This window comes from Canis lupus, chromosome 9 (genome assembly GCF_011100685.1).
Source record: "Canis lupus familiaris isolate Mischka breed German Shepherd chromosome 9, alternate assembly UU_Cfam_GSD_1.0, whole genome shotgun sequence".
NCBI classification, from domain to species: Eukaryota; Metazoa; Chordata; class Mammalia; order Carnivora; family Canidae; genus Canis; species Canis lupus.
The window spans coordinates 58096809-58119255 of record NC_049230.1 but is presented as its reverse complement, the minus strand read 5'-3'; the positions used below and the strand labels follow the sequence as shown (position 1 = coordinate 58119255).

General features: G+C 38.8%; 1 protein-coding gene across 3 annotated transcripts in view; it reads right to left on the bottom strand.

The window, feature by feature from the left end:
• Positions 1–22447, bottom strand: part of SCAI (suppressor of cancer cell invasion) — a 165346-nt gene that overhangs the window by 57557 nt on the left and 85342 nt on the right. For all 3 annotated transcript variants that reach the window (XM_038549373.1, XM_038549375.1, XM_038549374.1), the window contains one exon: positions 20019–20150. In XM_038549373.1, the coding sequence (XP_038405301.1) occupies positions 20019–20150 (132 nt within the window). The remainder of the gene's footprint in view (positions 1–20018; positions 20151–22447) is intronic.

Below are 22447 nucleotides of genomic sequence, written 5' to 3'. Positions count from 1 at the left end.
GGATACCAGGAAGAGGCTATTGCCATAACAAATACAAAACATATGTCACACTGGCACTGGAATTGAGCAGCATGAAACTGTTATAGAAGGCTGGAAAAATGATGGATGGCATGTACAATACAGAAGAAACAGCAGCTGCCTACCTGGGAAGTAGTTAAGGTGACTAATGAACGTATGGATTTATACAAAGAAGCCAGGAAAAGTATGCTACTAGCCCTGGATGCTGTGAGGTTCACTTGACAAAAAAGGAGAAAGAGATGAACTCAGAAAAGAACTAGCTGCAGGGGGATCCCTGGGTGGTGCAGCGGTTTGGCGCCTGCCTTTGGCCCAGGGCACGATCCTGGAGACCCAGGATCGAATCCCACGTCGGGCTCCCTGCATGGAGCCTGCTTCTCCCTCTGCCTATGTCTCTGCCTCTCTCTCTTTCTCTGTGTGACTATCATAAATAAATAAAAATTTTTAAAAAAAAGCTTTAAAAAAAAAAAACAAAGAACTAGCTGCAGGAAGGGCTGAAAGGAAAAGAGATAACCCACAAGTTCCAGAACCTTCAGGATTAAAAGACAGACACTTTCTAATGCATATGTGTGAAAGATACAACAGAGAAACGCTGGCTGTAAATGCCACTTACAGCTGAGTCTCATCGTCACGGCAAAAATCTCTTTCTCAGAGTCTGTGAATAAATACACAAGAGTGGCCCCAAGTATATTTTTTTCAGTGGAACAAGAGGGATCAGAAGAAAGAATCTAAGGATCTAGCTGTCTTGTAAAAGCCTGATAAGCTCAAGGTATCTGTTAATTACGTCTAGGAGAGAAAGAGAGGCAAGTTTCAAAAGACTATGGCTATTGGTTTGTAGAAACTAACTTTTTAAATTTAATTTTATTTATTTATTAATGAGAGACACAGAGAGAGCGAGGCAGAGGCACAGGCAGAGGGAGAAGTAGGCTCCATGCAGGGAGCCTGATGTGGGACTTGATCACAGGACTCCAGGATCACGCCCTGGGCCGAAGGCAGGTACTAAACCACTGAGCCACCCAGGTGTCTTTTTTTTTTTTCTTTTTAATTTTATTATGTGGAAACTAACTTGAATCAAATAATCAACCAAATATTGTGAGAGCCTTACTGCCAAATGTCATTTGTTTTATAAAGGAACAATAATCAAAAAAAAAAAAAAAAAAAAAAAAAGGAACAATTATCACCCACTGATTACAGTGAGGTATACTTCTTACCCTGACTATGACTTGTCTTTTCGTGTTTATTGACTGGGTTTTGGGGTTTTTTTTTTTTTTTTTATGAATAATTACCAAAATGTATCAGCTTAATCTTTATGCAAAATGCTTTTTCTTTCTTTTTAAAGAAATTCATCCATATATAATATAGTCTTTTAAAAGATTTAAAGTTTCAGGGATCCCTGGGTGGCGCAGCGGTTTGGCGCCTGCCTTTGGCCCAGGGCGCGATCCTGGAGACCCGGGATCGAATCCCACTCAGGCTCCCGGTGCATGGAGCCTGCTTCTCCCTCTGCCTGTGTCTCTGCCTCTCTCTCTCTCTGTGTGTGACTATCATAAATAATAAAATAAAAATAAAAAAATATAGTTTCACATTTCAAATTTAACTAATATAACCAAAGTTGAGTTTCAGATATGTGTTAACAAACTATCAGAATAATTTTTTAAGAAAAATTTGACTTTTGAATAATATTACAGAACGAGAATTGCAGTCATCAATTTTCCCTCACGTTTGGGTCTCAGCTCTTTGTTCTATTCTACAGGTTTTTCTGTTCCTCATTAACATTCTCTTAATTCTATAACTTTATAAAAAGTGTGGCATGTTTCTTCTTTTGAAGGAACACCTTGGCTATTCTTGGTTCTTTATACTTGCATATGAGCACTGAAATAAGCTTATCAAAATTCTACCAAAAAAAAAAAATTCCTAATGGGCTTTAAAGAGACCTGAATGAATCTAGACATCCATTTGGAGAATTGACATTTTAAAAATAATTTTTAGTGTCAATAGTATCTCTTTCCATTCATGTTGAAAATAGTTACTAAATAAATTCTACAAGGCTTTGTATAAAGGTCTAATATTGCTTGGTTCACATTACTACAATGTCTCATATTTTTATTGCTTTTGTCAAAAGTACCTCTATTTTTTACATTATGTCTTAAAACTTTTTTTAATGCTGGAAAGTTTCAAACATATACAAAGCAAAAAACAGTACAATGAATCCCAATGGGATTGGCTCAGGACAATCCCTTCTCCCTGTGGTTGCCAGATAAAGTAGTTTTGTTTGCAGGCTCTCTACTCATTTTCATTAATCTATCTGTCTATGCTTATATGACTTCATCTAAATCATACCCCTCTGATCACCACAGCACTATTTTCAATTAAGAAGTGCAGGCTGTATTTCAGAATGACCCCCTATAACCCAAATATCTACTAAAATACTTAAAATAGAGAAAACACTTAAATGTTTCATGGTAAAAGGAGACACCTTTTTTTTTAAGAGGGAGAGAGAGTATGTGCACACTTGCTAGCAGAGCAGGGGTAGGGGGTTGGGGTTGTGGGGAGTAGAGAGGCAGAGGGACAGGGAGAGAGAGAAAATCTTTAGCGGGCTTTACACTCAGCACAGAACACAGTGAAGGGCTGATCTCACAACCTGAGATCATGACCTGAGCCAAAATTAAGAGCTTAACCACTCAGGTTAAGAACTTAACCCCAAAAAGAGAGACTTTTAAATATAAATTCTCTCATTTAACCCAAGTTTAACTTCCAAATATAAAATAATTCCTTTATCTCACATAACTAAGTAAGTTGAATGTTCTTGGTAAACTATATAAATGAAATGAAATTTGAAGCAGTATTTTGTTTAGTTGTTTGAGGTTGGTGGGGAGAGATGTATATCCTTCAAGATTTTACACATACATAGTATTCGTGTATACCGGCACAGTATTTGTCTTATTTTTTGTAAACTAAACTTTTTTCACTTACTATATGGTTAACATTTTTTTCATGTTTAATATAAACATAGATAGCACAATGTATAATATACATACATATTTGAGATTAGCAGAAAGAGACTCCCTACATCCCCTCACACTCATACACAAACCTGCTATATATTTTTTAATTCACTTAACAGAGGATACATAAATTCAAATAAGACAGCTACAGAGCAGAAAAATATAGCTTACATTTGTATAGCATTTTTCTTGCTCCAGTGGGGTGTCCTACAGTTAGGCAAGGTGTATTTTTTTTAAAGATTTTATTTATTTATTCATGAGAGACACAGAAAGAAAGAGAGAGGCAGAGACACAGGCAGAGGGAGAAGCAGGCGCCATGCAAGGAGCCCGATGTAGGACTTGATCCCAGGACTCCAGCATCACACCCTGGACCGAAGGCAGGCACTAAACCGCTGAGCCACCCAGGGATCCCCAGGCAAGGTGTATTTTGAAGACATTGGGATAGAAGGAGAAAATCTGGTTACTACATATAATTCTATCATTATGAAGGCCAGAGAGTGTGATGTGAAATATGATCTTTCCAATCCAGGAGCTTATTATTTAGTTAGATAGAAAAGACTAACACACAGAAAAAGAGAAAAATAGCACATAAATATTAAATTACATGGGACTGAGTGAAAGTAATAGAAGAGTGTAGAAAAGAGATACATTGGAGGCTTTAGTAGTCAGGGAAAGCAGCTTGAAGAAAGAGATCTAGATAGGCGAAAGAGGTGATCATCAGAGAGAGAGAGAGAGAGAGAGAGAGAGAGAGAGAGAAGTGAGATAATACACAAGAGAAACAAAGGCAATTATCAGCTAATAAAACTGTAGCAAAAGTCTTAGCCAAACCTTGTTCATTTAACTGCGGACAGCTAGTGATGGATGGTATTTCTTTGACGTCTGGCAGTTGCCTGGCTGGCAGCTATGGTACTGGGTCTCATCCAACAGGCTAGCTCAGTTTCCATGAGGTTGGTTGTAAGGATCCCAAAAGCAGCAAAAGAGAGGACAGCTCTAATGTGCATTATTCTTTTCATTTCTTTGCATCATGTCTACACCCTCTTATTGGCCAAAGCAATCCTCATGGCCAAGCCCTGAGTCAGTGTGGGAGGGGATAATTCACAGGCATGGATACAGGGAAGGGAATGACTTTTTACTGTATATAATGTAGTATACAATGACCAATTTATTTAGTCAATTCATTCCCAATAGACATTTATATTGCTTCCAGTTATTCCCTGTTATAAAAATACTACAATAAACATCTTCATACTAATAATCTTGAATAGTTATGCAATAGGAGTAAAAGGTAAATTTCTGTAAGTGGAATTAATAGGTGAAAGAAGATATGCATTTCTCTACCAGATGTTAAGACAATGAATAAAAAGCAAAAGGTTTTACTATGTGAAATTTTGGGGTATACATAACAAGAATGAGCTTGTCTACATTTTAAAATCCATTTCCAGGGATCCCTGGGTGGCGCAGCGGTTTGGCGCCTGCCTTTGGCCCAGGGCGCGATCCTGGAGATCCGGGATCGAATCCCACGTCAGGCTCCCGGTGCATGGAGCCTGCTTCTCCCTCTGCCTGTGTCTCTGCCTCTCTCTCTCTCTCTCTGTGACTATCATAAATAAATAAAAACGTAAAAAAAATTTAAAAAAAAATCCATTTCCATTATCCTTATGAAAAGGAGATTTCATTTTCTCATTTCAGATTACAGAAATAGGTTAATTATAGATACATTTCCACAGTTGTGGCATGTTTTCATCTTTTTTTTTAATGTCTCCCCATGTACCCCGGTGAGAAAGAGCTAATCAGTTATTTTAAAATTGAAGTTGCTGCCAGAATCTTATCATGTGGCTGCTACTAGGAAGACTATATTATTACATAACAGCATTAAGCAGCAACATCACCTCCATGAGAACTGACAACACTTGGGGGCCTCTTTACAGATACTGTGTAAAGTTCTTAGACAAATTTTCAAGGAAATATGTGCCTGCAAGTCCCTCTGTGTTTCCCAAACTGATGGATTTAATAACCTCAGTAATACATCCTATTAGAGGAGAAAACAGAACTAGAACTCAGTGTTTTATTTCACGACAATGTATATAATTTTAGGTGTTAGGCAGAAAGAGCATTAAGAAATGGAATTCTAGGGATCCCTGGGTGGTACAGCGGTTTGGCGCCTGCCTTTTGGCCCAGGGCGCGATCCTGGAGACCCGGGATCGAATCCCACGTTGGGCTCCCGGTACATGGAGCCTGCTTCTCCCTCTGCCTGTGTCTCTGCCTCTCTCTCTCTCTCTGACTATCATAAATTAAAAAAAAAAAGAAAAAAAAGAAACGGAATTCTGTACGAGGAGTAAAAGCACATAGAAGGCGATCTAAAAGGCTAGAATAAGGCTCCTAACAATAAGTTGTAAGTATACAAACATTTTCTGATTTATAGCTCTGAACAATGTTGGCTAAATTCTATATTATTTTCCACAAAAGAATTTAGAGCATCTGTCACTCCAGTCTAAAAACTCAGCTATAAAGACAGGAATTTCTTTTTCAATATTGAGTCAATTTTTTTTAACTTCCTAAAGGGTAAGTTCTACAATCACCCTTTTTATAATGAGACATATCGAGAAGCTAATATACAAACCATTATAATTTGATTAGGGTCTAAAACTAAGGTAATTTTATAAAGAGTTTTAGACAAATTCTACTGTTCAGAGCTTGACTATGGTTTTAAACACTGAATATATCATTTGGCCATTATTACTGATGTTAGAGGTGGGAAATTAATGGTCCATAGAATTAAATTAAATGGGGCCCTGTGAATTATCCTGTGAGCTAAACGACCTGATATTTCACTTTTTTGCAAAGGCACCTATGTTATAAATTGGCCACTCATATTCTTCTTGCAAAGCTTTAGAGGAAATTGAAAAGTATGACCCTTATCTCACTTTTTTTCAATCCTAAACTCTCAACAAAAGTTAGGAGACTACAGTAGGAAGAAGTGTGGTGCAAATGATTAAACTTGTTCTTAGAGATGTTTCCAATGTATGTTGAGATGTCAAAACTTAGGGAAATCTTTTCTGGGTTTCTACAAATCAACTGTCTTTACTAAACTGAATTAGCTAAGATCACTGATGCACACCCACACCTGACATCCTAGTCCAACAGCCACTCTTCCAACTTCCTCACGTCAGTCTTCCCTGTGGTGTGCTACTTTTCACCACTTATACCATCCTACAATTCTCTCCTCTTTATTTTCTTTCTGTTCTCTGCTACTAGCTTCTCTTTCTTTGGTCCCGTCCTTAAATGCCTGGCTTCTCCAGGGCATGTATATGTATATGTAAACAGGCACAATGAGGATCAAGGAGCTTAAATGAGTTGCCTGAGAACGCATGACCAGTAAGTAAATTGTTGAGCTAGGATTCAAAGTCAAATCTTCTAACCCCTAATTTAATGTTCTCTCTCCCCCCCCCCCTTTTTTTTGTTCTCTTCTTTCTAACATAAGGGAAAACAACCTAGATTTTGATTCTACATTAGTAAATTTCTTCTCTGTGAGCTCATTCTGCTCCCCAGGTCATGGGATGCAAGTGACCTCCAACAAAGCTGTGGCCAAAGCCGTGGTCAAAAGCATAATTCAACTTCTCTGAACAGAGTTTTCAGTAAAAGAGCGCAGTGTTCCATCACACATTCTTGTTTACACAGAGAGGACTGTGTTACAGTGACACCTCTGTTCCAATCCATGCCTCCGTGTTCATTTGTATACCAGACAAAACTGTGTGTGGGACTTGCAAAGCCAATTGAGCAATTCCTTGTTTTAACACTGGCATTTTTTTTTTTTTTTTAACTGACTGGTGTATCTGGTTTCCAAATTTAGGTTTAGGATGGGTCTTGAGTTTGAAGGTGCTGGGGGTATCAAAAGGTCTAGGCTGTTAAGGCTGTTTCCTTTAGGAGTATACCTTAATGATACTACTATACCAAACATTTTGTTTACTGAGAGGGAGCAAAGCTTTTTTTGAATGGGAATTTGAGGGAAAATGTACCAGAGTGCTTGATTAGGGTAAAGGTAAATAACCTCTTTATCTTGGTATCTTGCTCCTATCCCTAGTTCTGTACCTAGAATGGTGTGGGCACACAGAGGCACTTAGTACATTGTTCCATTCCTTTTTTTAATTTTTTTTTATTTTTTATTTTTTAATTTATTTATGATAGTCACACAGAGAGAGAGAGAGAGAGAGGCAGAGACACAGGCAGAGGGAGAAGCAGGCTCCATGCACCGGGAGCCCGACGTGGGACTCGATCCCGGGTCCCCAGGATCGCACCCTGGGCCAAAGGCAGGCGCTAAACCGCTGCGCCACCCAGGGATCTCCCATTGTTCCATTCCTAATGATGGTTTACAAATTTGAATAACTTTGAATAATCACCCCCAGTTTGAATTTAGACATCCTAAACCAAATAAAGCTATGGAATGGTGTCTCCTCCTCCTGTGAATCAGCTCCAGAGAAGTATAAAAATTCTCACATTTAGAAATGGAGCTATTAATAAATTTCTTTCTTTTTTTTTTTAATAAATTTATTTCTAATGGCACCTTGCTCATTGGAAAAAAAAAGGTTGTCCAGTGTTAAATCTCATGTCCCCTCTATGGTGTTGCTACCTTGTCCCACCAAATGTCCATGACTATTTTGTAGGTATGATGATGCCCAAAGGAGCCCTACAGATATGAATTCCCCTGAGGACCAAGGAGATGAGTGCAAGAAGCCAGGAAGTTAACCGCGCCATTCCTACAGTCGAGTATTTGCCTGTGTCACCTCCAGAGAAGAGGCTATCAGAACAACCCTGTGAGTTTTGGAATCCTCACTCTTATATTGAAAAAAAACTCTGAAGTAGCACTTCCTAAATTAGAACCCATCTTATTAACATAAGCTATTGCTTTATTCACCAAACCCTTGGTTTTCTCAGTTACAAGAAAATAGACACTAATGCGGTTGTTTGGAGGATTCAATGAAATCCCTTGTTCTCAAAACATCTTTACACTCCCCCTGGAAGATCTTAAAAAGTAAATACAAATACCTTCCCCTTTACCAATCCCTGATTTTACCCACCAGCAACTAAAAAGGTGAAGAAGCCCTGTATCTGTTCCTAGCAAGACCTGACAAGATCTTCAAAACAGTAATGTTTCAGATAAGGTTATACTAGACTTTGATGGTCTAATTAGAAATATACTCATCTCGGGGTGCCTGGGTGGCTCAGTCGGTTAAACATCTGCGTTCATCTCAGGTCATGATCCCAGGGTCCTAGAATCGAGCACCATGTCAGGCTCCCATTCAGCAGGGAGTCTGCTTCTTCCTCTCTCTCTGCCCCTCCAACTGTTCCTGCTCTCTCTCTCTCTCTCTCTCTCTCTCTCACTTGCTTACTTCTGAGTAAATAAATTAAATCTTTAAAGTAAAATAAAATAAAATAAAATTTTGGTATAGTATTTAAATCACTGATTTTCTAAATTCTGGGGAAAGGGGATAGCAGCTTAGTCTTTAATCTACTCAGATACATTCCAAAAACAGAGAGAACCACTAGATAACAAAACCAAAACCCACAGACAACATTTTCAGCAAAAGTTAAGTGTTATGTTATGGGCTATGTCACCCCCAAATTCATATATTGAAGTCCTAACCCCTGGTACCCAGAATGTGCATTTGGAGATGGGGCCTTTAAGTAAGTATAGTAATCAAATTAAAACAAGGGCTTGGGGCAGTCCGGGTGGCTCAGTGGTTTAGTGCCGCCTTTGGCTCAGGGCCTGATCCTGGAGACCCAGGATCAAGTCCAATGTCAGGCTCCCTGCATGGAGCCTGCTTCTCCTTCTGCCTCTCTCTCTCTCTCTCTCTCTCATACTCTCTCATGAATAAATAAAATCTAAATAAATAAGTAAGTAAGTAAGTAAATAAATAAATAAATAAATAAATAAATAAATAAATAAAAACAAGGCCTTTTGGGTGGGTACTAATACAGTCTGACTTGTGTCCTTATAACGAAGAGATGAAGACACACACAGAAACACCAGGGATGTGGATGCACAGAGGCATGACCACATGAGAAAGAAAACGGCCATCTGCAAGCCAAGGAGAGAGGCCTCAGAAGGAACCAAGTCTGCTGGTACCTGGATCTTAGATTTCTAGGCTCCAGAACTGTGAGACAATAAATTTTTGTTGTTTAAGCTACCCCATCGGTGGTATTTTGCTATGATAGTCCTAGCAAACTAATATAGTAAGTAATAAAGTGTCTCTCAAATCCCCAAATACAGGTGGGTGGGGACAAATCACCAACAGCCAGAAGACCTGTAGGGTATTGGCATCTGTACAGAAAGAGACAGAAGAAACAAAGGGGACATCTGAGGGACCTGTGAAGAAGAGAAACTCCCAAACAGCCAAAATGTATTCACCAGAAAGCACAGTGGATCATTCTGAGAACAGAAGCTGAAAGTGGGAGGAATTCTGCCCGAGCCAATAGCCATATGTGGGTACTGAGTACTTGAAAAGTGGCTCATCTGAACTAAAATGTATGTAAGTATAAAATATTCAGCATACTTCAAAGACTTAAGTATGAAAAAAAAAAGAATGTAAAAGATCTCAATAATTTTTCTGTATTGATGACATGCTGAAATAAAGTATTTTAAATATATTGGACCAAACAAAATATATTACTGACATTAATTTCACATTTTCTTTTTTTCTCACATTTTTAAGATCCGGCTACTAGAAAATTTGAAATCATGTTTCTGGCTCATATTAAATTCTTATTAGCCAAGGCTTCTCTGGATCACGTGATCAAGATATTTACTGCCCTCTCGAGGCAGTCAGTCTACTTCAGATACATGTGCAATTCTTTTCGGTGGTAAGCCACAGAAAACGAAAGCATTCATCACAAGCTTGTACAGGTAGTTTAAGTATTATCTCTGAAATCACATGTATTTTACTATTACCAGTTTGGAGAACTTACCTCTAGGAAAGTAGTAATTTTTTGAGGAAAAGAGAAAGAATAGGGAGGTGCAGAAAAAAGGGAAGAGGAAGGAGAGGGTGGGGGAGGGGAGAAAGGAGACAAGGGAACCAATCATTAATTTCCAGTTACCCTTTCCTATTCAAGAACAAGGGCATCCTAAAAATAGGTTTTTCAAGGAAGCACCTAGGGGATTGGTGCTGTAGGGGATTTCTTCTTTAATTAGAAATATTGGGAGCATTTTTAAGTAGAATAATTTCTGCAGTTATCTTTTATTTAACACCATTACACTTTACTTTGGTGCACTTCTGTGTGTGTGTGTGGGGGGGTATGTGTGTATAGCCTCCAATGCTTATTTTGGCTGTGTGTATTTGCTCCTCTGGAGTCAAATAATCAGCAATTTGGAGGCCTTTGCTGTCTCAAAGCACCAAAGTCATGGATATCACTGGTAGACACAGCTGTGTATCTCAAATATATGTCTCAAGATGCTGCCTTATATAATCCCAGCAAGTATTCCATTCTGCTCTAGCAGTCTTAGTCACCATGGTAACTGGAACCCTGCAAGCACTTGGGCTTTTGATCATTTTCTGACAGTATTCAAAGATATTCCTAACATTATTCTCACTTCATTACTACTGTAACTACATGCAAGAGCTATTAAAAGAAAAACTCCATTCATTTTATCCATTTCTCACTGCCTTGGGCTATGTTTTCTTACACAGTCAGTGGAAAGAACTTATTTATTATGCACATAATATAAGGAGATATTTTCAGGCAAGAAAAACACTTCATTAAGATATTTATGTCTAGGAAAAATAAAAAGCTCTGACAAGTTAGATGAATGACTTAATATAAGATGGAAAGACACACCTTCAAGACTAAAGAGGGAATTTATTATACCCAGGTAAGATACTATATAAAAACTCTGAAGCCTTTCATGCACTGAAATGCAGTTTTTGTTCTGCTCCTAAGCAGTTAAAAAAGTCCAAGTAAGACGGAACACACGGGGGTTGCAGAGGCACTATATGTTCTATTTCCTTATCCAAGTACAAACCACATAGATGTGCTCTGTCTGTAAAAAATACATTTATAATGTTTGTACTTGTCTGCAAGTATATTATACTAAATTTAATAACTAGTTTGTGAACTCAAGAAAAAAGGTGGGACCACCAAGGTGGCTCAGTCAGTTAAGCGTCTGACTCTTGATTTCAGCTCAGGTCATGGTCTCAGGGCCATGGGACTGAGTCCTGAGTTGGGCTCCATGCTGTGCATGAGGCCTGCTTGGGATCCTCTCTCTCTCTGCCCCTCTCGCCTCCCACCCCTCCTTTCTCTCTCTCTAAAAGGAAAAAAGAAAAAGAAAAAAAGCAATAACACAAAGGAAAGCTAGCCAAAAGATAATCCCTAACAGTGAAAGGAACGTCGGAATGAAGAGATCCATGAAGAGAGCCATGAAGACCCATGAAGAGAGTCATGCAACTCCAGCTTGGACCCCACTGTCCCCATTTCACCAAGTCCCAAAGCTGGTCCAGACCACCACCAATATATTTCTTGTTCTTTAGAAGCACTGTAACCTGTTTCCTATACAGACAAACATAACAAAAAAAAAAAAAACCTTTCTTTTAATTTTTCCCAAAGAAATCTCCTCTATTTTATTTTATTTTAATTTTTAAAGATTTTATTTACCTATTCATGAGAGACAGAGAGGCAGAGACACAGGCAGAGGGAGAAGCAGGTTCCACGCAAGGAGCCCAATGTGGGACTCATCCAGGGACTCCAGAATTACTCCCTAAACCAAAGGCAGATGCTCAACTGCTGAGCCACCCAGGTGTCCTGAAATCTCCTCTATTTTAAAAGAAACCCCACAAAAACTCTATCAACTCTTAAAGCAGGGAGGTGTTTAATTTGCATAACTTAAAGTGCTTTGGAGGGGGAATGAGAGAGTAGTGTGGAGAAGAATGCCACACACCCCAACTCACCACCCTGGGGAACTCTAACATTACCCACATAATTGATAAACAGAGGGAGGCCTTGCCAACCAAGATCTAATACTGAACAAAGAACTTTCATTTATATAAATAAGCACACAGTACATGCACCAGATACTTGGAGAAAATCACCACCAAATATATTTGGGCTTTGGTTAGGGACCTGACTGGGCACTCAGAACCAGCAGTCTCCACTCAGAGATTATGGTACAGGGCATCAACAGGATACCGGCAGAATGTTTGATAAGTCAAGATCATGAGGAGCATTACTGTTTTTACAATCTGTGCTTTTTCACTGAAACATGTTTCATGGCCAACCATTCATTTATATACCTATCAAAATCTTGTTAATAGTTTATATTATTCCATGTTTGTGTGTAAAACAGATTTTCTTAAAAAATGAAAAGAAAAAGGAAGAGAGTTTAAGTACTAATCTCTCAGTAAAACTATAGACCAGTGCTGCCATGAGCCACATCCCTCTCAAACAGCAATCCAAAAGCATTCAGAGAATATAGATTCTTTACTCACCATATTTATCATAGAATAAGTAAGACTGTTTAAAATAAAGAGGGCCTTGCACACAAAATACTGAAAATAAATCCCTGATGAATTTGCTTACCCATTCTTCTAGGCCAAAATTTATCATTATTAGTATTGTGAAATTTTAAAATAGCACGTTAGGAAAGTTAGGAAAGGAAATATTATTTCCTAATAGCACGTTAGGAAAGTACTACTCCACATCTGGGAGGCAGTCAATATATGAGTAGAGAAAATATTGCTTTCTAAGTAACAATTTAGGATACCTGCAAGTTACACATATATACTGATGAAACCACTGACTTTTAACAAATGAAGAAGGGAAATTTCAAACTGGTGGGACTGTGTCTTTATGTACTGAATATTTCAAAGAACAAGAGTTAAGAGGATTAAGTCTTGAAATAGTTTCAAGTGCTCAAGAACTATATTGAAATAGGCATCATAAACATATTATAATAAATTCCTGCAACAATGAATGAACAGTCCTAAAGAGTAGACTCATACAACTTTCTCCATGTTTTTTTTTTTTTTTTTTTTTTTTAGATTTTATTTATTTATTTATGAAAGACACACAGAGAGAAAGAGGCAGAGACACAAGGCAGAGGGAAAAGCAGGCTCCATGCAGGGAGCTCGATGTCGGACTCGATCCCGGGTGTCCAGGATCACACCCTGGGCTGAAGGTGGCACTAAACTGCTGAGCCACCTGGGTTGCCCAACTTTCTCCATGTAATAGGGTTTCCTACCATCCTCACAGACACAATTTTACTCCGTAATTACTTTAAAAATTTTTTTAAAGATTTTATTTATTTTATTAATAAGAAGCACAGAGAGAGAGAGAGAAAGAGAGGCAGAGACACAGGCAGAGGGAGAAGCAGGCTCCATGCAGGGAGCCCGACGTGGGACTCGATTCCGGGACTCCAGGATCATGTCCCGGGCTGAAGGCGGTGCTAAGCTGCTGAGCCACCCGGGCTGCCCCTGCAATTACTTTAAAACTAAATAAAATTTAAAAAATAAAAAAATAATAAAACCAGTGTGATTAACAGGGCACTTAAAAAGATCAAAGTGAGACACATTTGAGGTGGTAAAATATATTTGCACAAACAACAGTTGAAAAAGAGTGAAATAAAACAATTCAATTCTAGTTAGCAGCTATTTTTTTTTTTTGGAAGACTTATTTATATGAGAGAGAGAGCATATGTGCATGAGAGCAGAGGGAGGGGCAGAGGGAGAGAGAGAAAAAGAATCTTTTTTTTCTTTTTTTTTGAGAAAAAGAATCTTAAGCAGACTTCCTGTTGAGTGCTAAGCCTGATGCAGGGCTAGATCTCATGACCTTAAATCACGACCTGAGCCAAAATCAAGTTAGGACACTCAACCAACTGAGCCAGGCAGGCAGTCCTAGTTAGCAGGTGTTTGGATACTACATATACTGTCATCATGTGGCTTAAAGATAAAGATGTACTTGAAAGTGCTTTACAGGGATTCTTGGGTGGCTCAGTAGTTAAGCGTCTGCCTTTGGCTCAGGGCGTGATCCTGCATTCCCAGGATCGAGTCCCACATCAGGCTCCTTGCATGCAGCCTGCTTGTCCCTCTGCCTGTGTCTCTGCCTCTCTCTCTCTGTGTCTCTCATAAATAAATAAAATCTTCAAAAACAAAACAAAAAAAAGAGACTTACAAACTGTAGGGTGCTGTGTAGAAATGTGTTACTGTTACTGTCGTAGTAGTTTCGGAGTGATTTTAGCCAGGGAGAGAGTCTCTAGCAGAAGATTACTTGAGTTTTATGATTCATTTAAGATTCAGAATCAGGTTAGGAAAATAATCCCTTTTTAAGAAGGGAAATGCCGGGCAGCCTGGGTGGCTCAGCGGTTTAGCGCCGCCTTCAGCCCAGGGCCTGATCCTGGAGACCTGGGATCAAGTCCCACGTCGGGCTCCTTGCATGGAGCCTGCTTCTCCCTCTACCTGTGTCTCTGCCTCTCTCTCTCTCTCTCTCTCTCTCTCTCTGTGTCTCTCATGAATAAATAAATAAAATATTAAAAAAAAAATAAGGGAAATGCCATTACTAAATTCAATATGCTTCTCAGACATACTCAGTGAAAACATACTCATACTATACTTCTTATATTCACTTATATTCACTTCTTATATTCAAATAAGAATATATTAGAGAAGGGGAAGGGGGACCTGGGTGGTTAACTGGTTGAACATCTGTTTGGCTCAGGTTGTGATCCGGGGTCTTGGGATCGAGTCCCACATCATGCTCCCTGAAGGAAGCCTGCTTCTCCCTCTGCCTATGTCTCTGCCTCTCTTGTGTCTCTCACAAATAAATAAATAAAACAAAACAAAACAAACAAACAAAAAAAAAACCACCATATATATACGTAGAGAGAAAAAGAGAAGTTAGTAAACTTTTGGTCAAATATATAATATCTAGTTTTTCTAAAAGCAGTATAGCAAAAAGTGCTGACATGAAATGACAAGACGAAATATGTCTTATAAGTAGTGAATAAAAAAAGAAATACATCTGATATATGGTGGACAAATTTCAGAGATATTTTCTGAAAATTATGAAAGAAAGAATAGAGATGAAAATCAAAGACACTATATCGTTGCAGAAGATTTGGGCTGAATATTTAAACTAAGCATTATAATTATAAGTGAGGAAGGAGAACAAGGAACAAGAAAGAAAAATATGAAAGAAATGCAATAACTAATTGAAAAAATAGGTTTTCTGATTTAAAAAATGTCTAAGACCTCACACAACACACAAAAATTAACTCAAAATAGTTCACAGATCTGAATGTGAAAGATAGCACCATAAAAGAAGAGAACAAGGGTAAATCTTGATGATTTCAGGTTAGGCAATGATTTCTTAGACACAGCACTAACAATGAAAGTACCAACAATGAAAGAGAATAACAAGTGGAACTTTACTAAAATAAAAGATTCCTGCTTCAGAGGATACCATCAAGAAAGTGGAGACACACCCCACAGAATGAAAAATTATACATCTGCAAATCATTATATCTCATGAAGGATTTGTATCCAGAACAATTTTAACTTAAGATAAATAACCCAATTTGAAGAATGATCAAAGGATTAGATAGGCATTTGGCTGAGGTGCCCTGGTAGCGACGATTAAGTGCCGGACTCTTGATTTCGGCTCAGGTCATGATTTCAGGTCATAATCTCAGGGTCGTGAGATGGAGTCCTTTGTCGGGCTCAATGCTGGGCACAGAGCCTGCTTGAGATTCTCTCTCCCTCTCCCTTTGTTCCTTCTTCCCCCCACCCCACTGGAGCTTGCTCTATCTCAAAAACAAACAAAACAAAAAGATATATGGCTAATACAAACATGAAAAGATGCTCAACATCATTAGTCATTAGGGAAATAAAATCACAATGAGATACACTTCATACCCATTAGAATGGCTCTCATCAAAAGGACAGACAATAGGGCTGCTTGGCTGGTTTAGTCAGTAGAGCATATGATTCTCAATCTCAGTGTTGTGAGTTTGAGCCCCATGATGGGTGTAGAGAGTACTTAAAAATAAAGTCTTGCGGGGAGGCACCTGGGTGGCTTAGTACGTTAAGTGTCTGCCTTCAGGCTTGGAATTGAGCCCATATCAAGCTCCTGTTCAATGGAGAGTTCACTTTTCCCTCTCCCTCTACCTCTCCCCCAGCTTGTGCTCTCTTTTTCCCTCTCTTGTGCTCACTCATTCTCTCTCAAATAAATAAATAAATAAATAAATAAATAAATAAATAAATAAATAAATAAAATCTTTTAAAAAATAAAAAACAAAATCTTGGGTGCCTTAGGCGGCTCAGTTAGTTGAGCATCTGACTCTTGAGCTCAGCTCAGGTCTTGATCTCAGGATCATGAGTTCAAGCCCTGCACTGGACTCCATGTCAGGCATGGAGTCTAATATATATATATTATATATATATATATATATATATATATATATATATAAAGTTAAGTTAAATTTTAAAAAATAAAATAAAATCTTAAAGGGGCATCTGGCCTGGCTGACTCAGTTGGAAGAACATCTGACTCTTGATTTCAGGGTTGTAAGTTCGAGTCTCACACTAGGTGTTGAGATTACTTAAGTAAGTTTTATTATTTTTTTAAAAGATTTTATTTATTTATTCATGAGAATACACAGACAGGAGAGAGAGAGAGGCAGAGACACAGACAGATGGAGAAGCAGGCTCCCTGCAGGGAGCCCAACGCGGGACTCGATCCCAGGTCTCCAGGATCAGGCCCTGGGCTGAAGGCAGCACCAAACTGCTGGGCTACCAGGGCTGCCCTTAAGTAAGTTTTAAATAAACTTTAAAAGGGGACACTTAATCCGTTGCCTTCGGCTCAAGTCATGATCTTAGGGTCCTGGGATTGAGCCCCACATCGGGCACCCTCCTCAGCAGGGAGTCTGCTTCTCCCTCTCCCTCTTCCCCTCCCCCGCTCCAGCTCTCTCTCTCTCTCTCTCTCTTTCTCAAATTAAAAACAAAATTTTTTAAAAGAAAAACCCACTAAGGAAATCCTAAAAAAAAAAAAGACAGTAACACGCATTGGCGAGATGTGGAGACACTGGAACAGTCATATATTGCTGTTGGTGTAGCTTCTTTGAAAAAGTCTGGAAGTTCCTCAAAAGGCTAAACACAGAGAATCCTATGACAGTAATTTCACTCTAAGGTTTGCACTCAAAAGAACTGGAAGTATGTCCACACAAAGCCTGTACAAAAATGTTCATAGCAGTATGAATACATAACAGGCAAAAAGTGCAAAATAACTCAAATGTCGATCATCTGATGACTAGATAGGGTATAGTAAATCTGTACAATGGAATATTAATCTGTAATAAAAGGAATAAAGTGCTGATACATGTTACTACATAGATAAACCTCAAAAAAATGTTAAATGAAGGAAGCCAGTCCAAAAGACCATACACTTTATAGTTCTATTTATACGAAAAATCCTAAATAGGTAAATCCATAGATATAGAAAGTAGATTAGTGGTCCCCAAGGGCTGAGGACTAGGGAAGGGGGGAATCACAGCTAAGGGGTATGGGGTTTCTCCTGGGGATGATTAAATATTCTAAAATTAAATTGTGTTGCTAGTATACAACTCTGTAAGTATACTAAACCATTTAATTATAAACTTCGGGAGCACCTGGGTGGCTCAGTGGTTGAGCGTCTGCCTTTGACTCAGGTTGTGATCCCAGGGTCCTGGGATCAAGTCCCATAGCAGGCTCCTCACAAGGAACCTACTTCTCTCTCGGCCTATGTCTTTGTCTCTGTGTCTCTCATGTAACCTAAATAAAATCTTTTTTTTTTTTTAAGATTTTATTTATTTATTCACAAGAGACACAGAGAGAGAGAGAGAGAGAGAGGCAGAGACACAGGCAGAGAGAGAAGCAGGCTCCATGTAGGGAGCCCAATGTGGGACTCAATCCTGGGACTCCAGGACAATGCCCTGGGCTGAAGGCAGGCTCTAAACCACTGAGCCACCCAGGGATCCCCTAAATAAAATCTTTTTAAAAAAATTATAAACTTTAGGTATATTTTACTTTTTGAAATACAGCTCTATAAATTAGAAGGGAGAGGAGGAGGGGGAAGGGAAGAGGTCGGAGCTACTATAACTTTGTTACTGTTTTAAGAGTTGGGAATAAGAGTTTCGGAGTCACAAAGGATTTTCATGCAAACTTGGAAATGCCTTCATATTCTTTAAATCTACTACTCCCTTAACTTTATTTGCTTTAATTTCAACAAGCACACAAAGGCATGTAGGAAATTTGCTTAACAGATATGCTAAATCTGAGGCTAGCAGTGAGCCTCAGATGGCCATGGGTTTTGTGTTTTTATAATTTCGTCACAGATTATTTGATGGCAGAGACTGGTAGTTTTATCTTTGAATCATTGTACCCAATACAGAATGTGGTACATACTAGGGCTCAATAAATGCTGAATAAATAAGGTAGACCTGGATAATACTGGAGATCAAACAAGAAAGTGGTCTAAGCATGTAAATTTTGAAGATTTATGACATTCCAGGGGGAAAAAAGAAGACTTAAAACCTACGCTTTAAATTTTATTTTTTGAATTATAATAATGAAAATAATTCTTTAAAAAGATGCAATTGTTCTGATTATTAGCAAAAGCAAAAGTTGATCTCAAAGATTCTTCTGTAGCACAAAATAGGAAGCAGCAGAGCTTAGGAGTTAATACTGTCTTTGGAATCCTTCATTTAACAAATGTTTACAAAGTATCTGCAATGAGCCAGACCCTGGCTTATGTACTAGGAAAACTATAACAAACAGGATCCTGCTTGTAGGAACATTTAATTTTATGTAGGTAGACATTATAAGCAAATCAGTAAGGTTGCTCAAGATAGTGATAAGTTTTATTTAAAAAAAATTAAATGAATATAGGAATAAAGTGATTGAAAGCATAGCTTTAGATTCAGTGGTCAAGGAGGATTCATTTGATGATCCTGTAATTATCTTTACAATTGTAAATGTCTTCTCAAAAGACACATTAACTTCAATACCCCAATGTGTAAAATCAGATGTAAACCAGGTACGATGTGGAACAATGTATATAAAACCATCTAACAAGGGATGCCTGGGTGGTTCAGTGGTTGAGCATCTGCCTTTGGCTTAGGGCATGATCCCGGGGTCCTGGGATCAAGTCCCACATTGGGCTCCTGCTAGGGAGCCTGCTTCTCCCTCTGCCTATGTTTCTGCCTCTTTCTCTGTGTGTCTCTCATGAATAAACAAATAAAATCTTTAAAAAAAAAAACATCTAACAAAATAGTTCTTCTCAACCTGAATAGAACAATAGAAATTATCCTCTCTCCTATTGTTTTTTTCTGTGGGACCCAGGAGATTTAACAAAAATCCCCTACCCCTGGACAAGCAGAGCAGGACTAACTCCATTTTGTGCTACACCTGCCACCTCCTATATGACCCTCACATGACCTGCTTATTGCTTAAGGCGCTGCCCCACCCTAGTCAAGCCGCTGGGCACACCCTAATGGGAAATCATAACAATGTAACCCTGCCTTGTGCCCGCCAAAACTGTGTGCCTATTATTCTGATCAAAGTAATAGGCCAGCTCAAATGGATACTATAGGGTAAGATGTAATTCAATCAGCCACCTGCGTGTGGACCAACATGACTGTGCAACTAGCTGCGTATCCCATGGGCCACTGGCCCCTATAAAGCTGCTACGCCTCTTAGTCTCGGGGTCCAAGTCCCTGCTCCACTGCGTCAGGTATACTTGGACCCAGGCTCGAGCTTGTAAATAAACCCTGGTGTGTTTGCATCGGTGTCAGCTCATTGGTGGTTTCTCGGATTCGCAATCTTGGGCACAACATTTTCATCTGAGAATGAAGTGTGTCAAAGTAAAAAGCATAACCTCTACTACAGATATTTATAAAATAGTCTATCCATAACTTTCAGAAACTTACCATACACAAGTCATGGAAAAATACAGAATGAGAAAATTTTAAGGCTTCAAGAGCCCACTAACCTTAATCCATTGAACAGCTGCTTAGACTTATCCAGAAGGTAACAAAAATCCGTAACTGTTTTTCTCTCTCCTTGTGGGATATCATCTTCAGCACCTCCAGAGGACATGATTTCTTTAAGCGCAAATTCAGTCCTGTAAGAAAACAGATGTCCAATCATCTAGTGGGTGAAAATAAAAAAGAGAACCTTAGTTATATCATCTGATAGTATTTTTTTTAAAGATAGATATATTAAAAAAAATTTAAAAAGAAAAAAAAGGGATCCCTGGGTGGCGCAGCGGTTTGGCACCTGCCGTTGGCCCAGGGCGCGATCCTGGAGACCCGGGATCAAATCCCACGTCAGGCTCCCGGTGCATGGCGCCTACTTCTCCCTCTGCCTATGTCTTTGCCTCTCTCTCTCTCTGTGACTATCATAAATTAAAAAAAAAAAAAAAAAAAAAGATAGATATAGAATTCTTCTGATCACAGTCACATCATCAGAATAATGTAAGTACAAGATGGTGTGGGAATACAGACAATCTCATACTCACTAAGAATGAAAATTGGGGGGCACCTGAGTGACTCAGTGATTGAGTATTTGCCTTCGGCTCAGGTTATGATCCCGGGGTCCTGGGATGGAGCTCCTCACTGAGCTCCCTGTCAGCGGGAAGTCTGCTTCTCCCTCTGTCTCTGTCTGCCACTCTGCCTACTTATGCGTTCTCTCTCTTTGTGTCAAATAAATAAAATCTTTAAAAAAAAAAAGAGAATGAAAATTGGTACATCCATTGTAAAGTGATTTTTGTAATATTTGTTCATCCAGTAAGCATTATTTGGATGCCTATTATGTTCCAAGTACTTCTTTATATGGTTAAGAATAAAAAATGCTGATCCTTTTGACCTGTTTGATCCATTCTGTAAATCCATCCTAGAAAATGATCTATAAATGTAAAACACTATATCTACAAAGATTTATTTTAGTATCATAATATTTAAAAATTCGTAACAACCTAAAAGAACCAAGGAGGGCAATCACCAAGTGCTTCATAGGGTCACCTGGGTGACTCAAGTCGTTAAACATCTGACTCTTGGTTTCAGCTCAGGTCATGGTCTCAGGGTCGTGAGATGCAGCCCCATGTCAGGCTCCTTGCTCAGAGCACAGTCTGCCTGAGATTCTCTCCCTCCCCTTCCACCTCTCCTGCTTAAGAGCTCTCTAAATAAATAAATAAATAAATAAATAAATAAATAAATAAATAAAAATATTTTTTTAAAAAGTGCTTCACAGAACACTAACAATTGCACTCTATCTAACTAACTTAAAATTATATTTAAGATAAGGTGATACTATACAGACACCTTAGTGTAAAAGGGATATAGAAACCACACAAATACACATATATATTAAAGCTGTATTTTATTAAGTCCAAACTATTTTCATATGCAATCAATCATGGTAATCAGCCATTTTAAAAACAGCAAGTTGCTGGACAGTATTTATAGTATGAACCTATACTAAACAAAAAAATTCATTTGTGTTTACATATGGACAGAAATTCCTGGAACAACATAGAGAAATCTGGTCCCAATATAGGGTGAAAATACAGGCAGAGCAGACAAGAGCCAGACAGCAGAGATGACAGTTAGGGTGTGGTGCAAGTTATTTTGGTAAATATTTTTCTCTCCAACATTTTCTTTAACAGGCAATTGTGGTTACAGGGCAGGAAGATTGTCAGCCCCTAAAAATGTCAATGGGCTGCAGAGTAACAAGTGGGTGCTGTGGAGCCAGCTGGTCGGGACTTGCACAGATGGTACTAGATGGTCCTTCTATGTTCACATTCTCCCTCTTCTCACCACTACTTTTTGTGCTTCATGGGCTAGGAGTTTTTAACAGAGGGAAACAGACCTTGAAAAATGCTGGGCCTTGGAAGGGGTTTCACACACTGTAATGACCCCGGGTAAGTCCTCTCCTCCAACTCAATGCTCACCTTCATTCTCTAAACCCAGTAGGAGAGGCACAAACTAGGCACAAAGCTGCCCGTAGCTTTCTTCACCCACCTCAAATATCTCGTGAGCCAGAGTGACTAATATCCTCAGGACACAGGAGAAAAATAGAAAATAAAAGCTTAAAAATAAACAAACTTGAGCGCCCAGCTGGCTCAGTCGGGAGACCAGGTGACTCTTGATCTCAGGGTTGTAAGTTCGAGCCCCACGTTGGGTGTAGAGATAATTAAAAAATAAAATCCTAAAAAAAATAACTTAAGGAAAGATATTAGAGATAAAGCAGGAAGAAAATATCATAATGAACAAATAAAAATACTGGGCATGAGAAGTATAGTGACTGAAATAAACTTAATGGGTAAATGGATTGAAGAGTAGAAAGGGGGATCCCCGGGTGGCACAGCTGTTTGGCGCCTGCCTTTGGCCCAGGGCGCGATCCTGGAGACCCGGGATCGAA